Source organism: Chiloscyllium plagiosum, unplaced genomic scaffold, assembly GCF_037043375.1.
Source record: "Chiloscyllium plagiosum isolate Xiang-an unplaced genomic scaffold, Cpla_swu_hap1 HiC_scaffold_44, whole genome shotgun sequence".
In the NCBI taxonomy this organism is placed as follows: domain Eukaryota; kingdom Metazoa; phylum Chordata; class Chondrichthyes; order Orectolobiformes; family Hemiscylliidae; genus Chiloscyllium; species Chiloscyllium plagiosum.
The window spans coordinates 8,328,895-8,337,494 of record NW_028270182.1 but is presented as its reverse complement, the minus strand read 5'-3'; the positions used below and the strand labels follow the sequence as shown (position 1 = coordinate 8,337,494).

At 47.5% G+C, this 8,600-nt stretch overlaps 1 protein-coding gene across 1 annotated transcript; it reads right to left on the bottom strand.

Moving 5' to 3' along the window:
- Nucleotides 1–1,408: 1,408 nt before the first annotated feature.
- Nucleotides 1,409–4,048, bottom strand: LOC148136886 (putative G protein-coupled receptor 139). Its single transcript, XM_087983003.1, has 2 exons — nt 3,982–4,048; nt 1,409–2,301 (listed from the first exon to the last, which is right to left on the bottom strand). The coding sequence occupies exons 1-2, from the start codon at nt 4,046–4,048 to the stop codon at nt 1,409–1,411; spliced, it is 960 nt and encodes a 319-aa protein (XP_087839129.1).
- Nucleotides 4,049–8,600: the final 4,552 nt, after the last annotated feature.

Sequence of the window (8,600 nt, the reverse complement as noted above, 5' to 3'; positions counted from 1 at the left end):
TTGAATGTGACTAATGTCAGGAATACTGCTCAAAGACAAATCATTTCCACATTGCAGAGAAGCAAACCATTTCTCCACGACCATATTCCACGTTGATGGGCCTCAGTCCAATTGAAACCTTTTCCTCACCAACCTTGTGAGTGTGTGTGTGTGTGTGAGTGTGTGTGTGTTGATGGTGCTGACAGTTTGGATGGTGCTGTGAGCTGCTGCCCTTCCTCTATCCCTCTCTCACTGAAGCTTTGATAATTTCCTCCCTCTTTCGCCCAATCCCTCATACAGTGGCGTGGGGTGGCCAGCAGAGGGTGGCATTGTGTCACTTTCGACACAAGGGACTTCATTCCACGATATTGACTATGGCAAGAAATTTCTATTTGGGGCTGCATCGGAGTAAGCAGCCCACTGGAATTCAGCAGCTTGATGCTGAACAAATAGCAAGCCCAGCCATTTGTTATCATATATACATTTTATTTATGCACAATGTGAGGAATTCATGTAACTAGAGATTTTACTGCATTTCTGAATTTCACTCTGAACTCAAACAATGTTGCTTCGTGAATAAATATTTGCTGGGTGGGCTCTGATAATGTCATGTAATCACCTGACAATTTCTCACATCGAAACAGCTCATGGGTGGTTGTTTTTAACATTAGTGTGGGGCTGATAGATTTGTTACGGAGGAGTGAGATCATGTATTTAACAGTGAAACTTTTTCAGATTAACTATTCTACTTAACTGTATCATAACCCTCCGAAGGATTTGATTTTGATGGAGACTTACAGAGGGTTCCAAGCTGTTCCCAGCAGGAGATTCCATTCCTACTGATAGTTCCTTTGGATTGTGCCACAATGGGAAATCCGCAGGTTCCCAGCTCAACTCTCTCCCTATGCAGGGATAAGGACTCTCTGTCAGGATGTGATGGAATACTCCCCACTTGCCCTGGATGGGTGCACCACCAACAACACTCAAGAAACCCGAAACCATCCAGGATGAAGCAGTCCCCACTCGATTGGCACCACATCCACAAAGATCACCTCTCTTCCCCTACCAACTTTCAGTAGCAGCAGTGTGTACCAGCTGCAAGATGCACTGCAGTAATTCGTCAAAGATACTGAGACAGCACCTTCCAAACCCCATGACCACTTCCATTCAGAAGGACAAAGGCAGCAGACACATAGGAACACTATGCCCTTCAAAAGCCCCTCCGAGCCACTCACCATCCTGATTTGGAAATGTATCATCATTCCATCCATGTGAAAGCCAGCTCAGCAGTACCTTCTCAAGGGGCAATTAGGGATGGGGAATAAATACTGACTCCGTCAGCGATACCCACATTCCACGAGTGAAGCAAAGAAAATCATTTCATGGTCTGGAAACAATAGGACCCTCCTGTCGGCTTCACTGTGGAGTTTTATTTATTCACAACACAAGGAATTCGTGTAACCAGGTATTTTACTGCGTTACTGATCTTCGCTCTGAATTGGGACAATGTTGCTGCATAAATAAATGTGTTCGTGCAACAGCTTAATCTCTTCAGCATGAGTCCAACTGCACTGAAGTGGACCAGAAAAGGCGGGTAATTGTCAAGATTGATTCCTTGAATGGCATAATATAAGAAATCTACAACAAAGAGGAGGATGAAGCTCCAAGAGATGGTGAAGAGTAAAATCACAGCCTTCCTTCTGCTCTCCATCTCTGGGTCTCTGCAATTCTCTCCTTTGCTCTCACCCCTCAGCCTCTTCCGGACTCGACTGGTCACTAAAATGTGTCTGACTGTCAGAGCATTGAGCAACAGAATTGAAGCGAATGGCAGCAGAGGGGTCAAAATTGTATCAAGCCAATCTAATATCACCCACCAAGTCTCAGTGAAGTAACTTAACTTTGTTTTACAGTAGAATGGCACACTGTTGATTATCATCACAGGATCAAATTGAAAATAGAAAGGGATGTTTTTCAGACAGAATAGGGTGCAGGTTGTTGCCAGAACCACAGTTGCAGTTTTTTCAGTGCAATATTTTGTTCTCAGCTTCTGACAACAAATGGTCACAAATCGGTCAAAGGAGAAAGTGACAGTGAACCAGACAGAGCAGTCCATGGCAACACGACTCAGCAAGCCCGTAACACTACACACAGGAGTGATTTCTAGGAAAGATCGTGGGTAATAATAATAGGGAAATCTCCTCAGGATAATATCAGTGATAATGACCATCAGATCAGCAGCTGCCATAAACATCAGGTAGCAAGTAGTGCAAGGGGAAACACTGCACTTTCCCTGGGAAAGGATTGTAATTGCCAGCAAATTAACTGTGGGAGAGAAATGGGGGAAAAAAAACAGTAAATGCGATTATATTAGAGTAGATTACTTACAGTGTAGAAACAGGCCTTTCGGCCCAACAAGTCCACACTGACTCTCCAAAGAGCAACCCACCCAGACCCATTTCCCTATATTTACCCCTTCACCTAACATTATGGGCAATTTAACATGGCCAATTCACCTAACCTGAACATTTTTGGACTGTGCGAGGAAACCAGAGCACCCGGAGGAAACCCACGCAGACACGGGGAGAATGTGCAAACTCCATGATCAGGAATTCTGCCTGCCTGCTCCAGAAAGCAGCAATAAGATTTTTGCATCAAAAACTGGCACACTGTGCTCGTGGAAGTGGTTAGGGGAGTGAGTTTGAAATTTAGGAGTTCCACATCACCACAGATTGTCCTCCATCCCAGTCACACCAGAGATTGTGGATGTTGGGGAGAGAGTGTGTTCACATTCTCTCCTCAGAGACCAGAAGGAAATCTATGATTTTGTTTGGTTTTTGGTAATTACTTGAATGATGTAAGAGATCCATCCAGTTCTCAGCCTCATCGCTGGTAAGCATAGAACCTCATGAGAAACCTCAATCTTAGGTTGGTCATAGGACTGGCGATTAGACTGTTAATAAGCCAAACTCTCCCCTTCTCCTTGGATCACTCTTGGACAAAATTCTGATTGGAGCTGTAGCAGGACTGGGAAACAGCTCATCAGAAGCTGGGAAAGATCTCAAACAAAACTATCCCATGTAACTTAGACAAGTGCAGCAGAACAGAGCATGCAATGCCCCCTAAGTGACAATGTATGAGTCTGAGGACTGCTGTGATATTTACCCTGTCAATCTATATATCTGTACATGCTAAACATCTCAACATGCAGGGATCGGATGTGCAATTTGTCAAGATTTTAATGTCCTGACCAGACTCAATGAACAGGAGAGAATTTCCAGAAATGATGATAGTTACATGAAGCTGTACAAATTAAAACAGGTGCATATCCCTCAATTCCTTTGCTTAACAGAGAAAAACTAACTCAGATTTAAAATTAACAACTGGTCCATAATCTGCTGTTATTTGTGGAAGAGATTTCCAAATCTCTCCCACCCTTTGTGTGTAGAAATGCTTCCTAACATCTTTCCTGAACACTCGGGACCTCATTCTTAGACTCTGCTCCCTCGTCATGGAATCCCCAATCTCTCGAAATAGTTTATCATTTCCTGACTTTTCCTGTTAATATCATGACGGACTTCACTCAGATGACTCCTTAGCCTTCAAAATTCTAGTGAAGACAGGCCTCACTTGCATGACAAAAACAGAAATTGCTCAGCAGGTCTGGCAGCATCTCTGGGAGAGAAAGCAGAGTTAATGTTTCAGGTCCAGTGACCCTTCTTCAGAACTGACATGCCTGATCTCTCCTCATACCTTCAAAACCCTATAAAACCGGAACAGATGAAAGAACGCTGAGGTCAGAAAATGATGCAGCAGCAGTAAAGTTGGGAGTCTCTGTCAGTGGAGAATTGTACTGAGAGTGCTGCTGAGTGAATTGCTCTCACTGTCCCGGTGTCTGGATAAGGCTGACCAGTCAGTGAGCTGGAGACATTATCGTTCAAATGGTAAAACCAGAGAATAGATCAGCAGCAGATTAAAACAAGTTCAATTATTATAACTGCATACCAGGTATGCCAATAATGGCAAGGATGGTGTAGAACACCTTCTTCACGTGATCAATTGGTCGATGCATTTTTCTGTGTGAGGTGATCTGTCCCTTCAGGCAGCCGACAAACTCCTTGTTTGAAACTCTGAGCTGATGCAATCCCAGAGACACTGGCTTATACTGTGTGGAAGCTCCTTGGGGAGATCGAGGAGACAGCATTGCTCAGCTGTATTGCTGTTTTTCACATTTCTGTAAATGAACAAACAATTTATAATAACAAGTCTAATCCCAATGATGAAGAATCACTGCTGCTCTCCTGTTCACTGCGTCTGGTCAGGACATTCAAATCTTAGCAAATTGCATCAGGATGAAGTAACAAAAACAGAAACTGGAATCTACCAGCAATAACGTTGTCCACTCACACACCATGAGCTCCATCCCAAGATCACAAATTGTTTCAACTGATGCTGCATCGAGACAGTTTATTCCAAGTGTGAAACTAGGTCTCAGAGCTGTCCTTCAGTACTCGAGGGTGGGAGCTGCCCTCTTTAAACAAGAACATTTCACTCACTGATTGAAATGTGATTTTTCTCACACACTGAATGTGTACATTACTGTGAGGTCAGCAGTTATTCCGTATCTGCAATTTCCCAGGATCCGGAACAGATTTACAAGGATGTTGCCAATGTTGGAGAATTTGAGCTATAGGGAAAGGTTGAACAGACTGGGGCTGTTTTCTCTGGAATGTCGGAGGCTGAGGGGTGACCTTTTAAAGGTTTACAAAATCATGAGGGGCATGGATAGGATAAAGAGACAAGCTCGCTTCCCTGGGGTCAGGGAACCCAGAACTAGAGGGCATAGGTTTAGGGTGAGAGGGGAAAGATATAAAAGAGACCGAAGGGTCACTTTTTTCATGCAGAGGGTGGTGCATGTATGGAATGAGCTGCCAGAGGAAGTGGCCAAAAGTGAGGTCTGCAGATGCTGGAGATCAGAGTCTAGATTAGAATGGTGCTGGAAAAATATAGCAGGTCAGGCAGCATCCAAGGAGCAGGAAAATCAACGTTTCGGGCAAAAGCCCTTCATCAGGAGCCTCCGGGGTGAAGAGATAAATGGGAGGAGGGTTGGGGCTGGGAAGAAGGTAGCAACGAGTACAATAGGTGGATGGGGGTGGGGATGAAGGTGCTAGGTCAGAGAGGAGTGGATAGGTGGGAAGGAAGATTGGCCTGACTCCCACCCACCTTCCGAGGACCACTTCACCCACCTCCAACACACTCCATCCACCTGGACACCCCGAGCTGGCCTATTACCCACTCTTGATCTCTTCATTTCCAGCTGCCGCCGAGACATTAACCGCCTCAAACTGTCTACACCCCTCCCTCACTCCAACCTCTCACCCTCACAACGCGCAGCCCTCCACTCCCTGTGCACCAATCCCGACCTCACCATCAAGTCAGCGGATAACGGGGGTGCAGTGGTAGTTTGGCGCACTGCCCTCTACACCTCTAAAGCCAGACGCCAACTCGGAGACACCTCCTCCTGCTGCCCCCTCGACCATGACCCCACCCCCCATCACCAAATCATCATCTCCCAGACCATACAGAACCTCATCACCTCAGGAGATCTCCCACCCACAGCTTCCAACCTCATAGTCCGGGAACCCCGCACTGCCCAGTTCTACCTCCTTCCCAAGATCCACAAGCCTGACCACTCTGGCTGACCCATTGTCTCAGCATGCTCCTGCCCCACTGAACTCATCTCTACCTCCCTCAACACTGTCCTATTCCCCCTCGTCCAGGAACTCCCCACATACATTCGAGACACCACCCATGCCCTCCACGTCCTCCAAGACCTCTGCTTCCCTGGCCCCCAATGCCTCATCTTCACCATGGATATCCAATCCCTCTACACCTCCATCCGCCATGACCAGGGCCTCCAAGCCTCGTTTCTTCCTCTCCCGATGTCCCCAACAGTACCCTTCCACCGACATTCGTTTGGCTGAACTGGTCCTCACCCTTAACAATTTCTCCTTTGAATCCTCCCACTTCTTCCAGACCAAAGGGGTAGCCATGGACACACGTATGGGCCCTAGCTATGCCTGTCTCTTTGTTGGCTACGTAGAACAGTCCATCTTCCATAATTACACTGGCACCACTCCCCACCTCTTCCTCCGTTACATTGATGACTGCATTGGTGCCACCTCATGCTCCCGCGAGGAGGTTGAGCAATTCATCAACTTCACCACCCTGACCTTAAATTTACCTGGACCATCTCTGACACCTCCCTCCCCTTCCTGGACCTCTCCATCTCCATTAATGACGACCAACTTGACACTGACATTTTTTTACAAACCCACCGACTCCCACAGCTACCTGGATTACACCTCTTCCCACCCTACCTCCTGCAAAAATGCCATCCCATATTCTCAATTCCTCCGCCTCCGCCGTATCTGCTCCCAGGAGGACCAGTTCCACCACAGAACACACCAGATGGCCTCCTTCTTTAGAGACCGCAATTTCCCTTCTCACGTGGTTGAAGATGCCCTCCAACGCATCTCGTCCACATCCCCCACCTTTGACCTCAGACCCCACCCCTCCAACCGTAACAAGGACAGAACCCCCCACCGTTGCTCACCTTCCACTCTACCAACCTTTGCATTAACCAAATCAGCCAATGACATTTCCGCCACCTCCAAACGGACCCCACCACCAGCGATATATTTCCCTCCCCACCCCTTTCTGCCTTCCGCAAAGACCATTCCCTCCGTGACTACCTGGTCAGGTCCACGCGCCCCAACAACCCACCCTCCCATCCTTCCCCTGCCACCGCAGGAATTGCAAAACCTGCGCCCACACCTCCTCCCTCACCTCCATCCAAGGCCCTAAAGGAGCCTTCCACATCCATCAAAGTTTCACCTGCACATCCACCAATATCATTTATTGTGTCCGTTGCTCCTGCTGCGGTCTCCTCTACAATGGGGAGACTGGACACCTCATAGCAGAGCGCTTGAGGGAACATCTCCGGGACACCCGCACCAATCAACCACACTGCCCTGTGGCCCAACATTTCAACTCCCCCTCCCACTCTGCCAAGGACATGGAGGTCCTGGGCCTCCTCCACCACCGCTCCCTCACCACCCGACGTCAGGAGGAAGAACGTCTCATCTTCTGCCTCGGAACACTTCAACCCCAGGGCATCAATGTGGACTTCACCAGTTTCCTCATTTCCCCTCCCCCCACCTCACCCCAGTTCCAAACTTATAGCTCAGCGCTGTCCTCGTGACCTGTCCTACCTGCCAATCTCTATTCGCTCCACCCTCCTCTCTGACCTATCACCTTCATCCCCACTGACATTCAACTACTGTACTCTATGCTATCTTCTCCCTCGCCCCAACCCCCTCCCATTTACCTCTCCACACCGGAGGCTCCGTGCCTTCATTCCTGATTAAGGGCTGAGCCTGAAACGTTGATTTTCCTGCACCTCGGATGCTGCCTGACCTGCTGTACTTTTCCAGCACCACTCTATTCCAGTCACCGCCAGAGGAAGTGGTGGAGGCTGGTACAATTACAGCATTTAAAAGGCATCTGGATGGGTACATGAATAGGAAGGGTTTAGAAAGATATGAAACGGGTGCTGGCAGGTGGAATTAGATTGAGTTGGGTTATCTGGTCGGCATGGATGCTTGGACAGAAGGGTACGTTTCCTGATGAATGGCTTTTGCCCGAAACGTCAATTTTACTGCTCCTCGGATGCTGCCTGAGCTGCTGTGCTATTCCAGCACCACTAATCCAGAATCCATGCTGTACATCCGTATGACTTGATAACTCCATGACATGAAGAACTAAGTGAGGGGAACATACTGCCTTTCCGGAGGGAGGGGACTCAGTGAACAGGATGGGCTTGGAATGATGGAGATACGGATGAGCATTTGAATTCCAAATTGGAATGGATTTTGATCTTCAGTGACTGTCATGTTCTGTGGGTGTCGAAACCACACCCACAGAACATGCAGCTCCAGCTCACACGAGGATCCGAATGCTAATATCACCGTGCCAGGGTCTGCACAGCTTGAAATTGGAATTGTAGGTTGTAACATAAACCCAATTCAGAGCCTCACACTACTTCAACATCATAAACAGATTCACTTTCAGTATTCATTGGAAGTAAAATTCAGGTAAACATTTAAACTAATATAAAATACATGGCATGATGGAAATTCCCACACCAAACTGTCACGGTCCATCAGATACATCACTGTCCTCCCCCTTACTGTCACTGTCCATCAGATACATCACTAACCTGCCCCTTACTGTCACTGTCCATCAGATACATCACTGACCTCCCCCTTACTGTCACTGTCCATCAGATACATCACTGACCTCCCTCTTACTGTCACTGTCCATCAGATACATCACTAACCTGCCCCTTACTGTCACTGTCCATCAGATACATCACTGACCTCCCTCTTACTGTCACTGTCCATCAGATACATCACTAACCTGCCCCTTACTGTCACTGTCCATCAGATACATCACTGACCTCCCTCTTACTGTCACTGTCCATCAGATACATCACTGACCACCATCTTACTGTCACTATCCATCAGATACATCACTGACCTCCCACTTACTGTCACTGTCCA

What these genes read in the sequence shown, in the direction of transcription:
- LOC148136886 (XM_087983003.1), bottom strand. Translation starts at nt 4,048, where the DNA reads ATGCATCGACCAATTGATCACGTGAAGAAGGTGTTCTACACCATCCTT. An exon ending in TGCCATTATTGGCATACCTG is followed by an intron (nt 2,302 to 3,981) that starts GTATGCAGTTAT and finishes TCTCTCCCACAG; the next exon opens with TTAATTTGCTGGCAATTACA.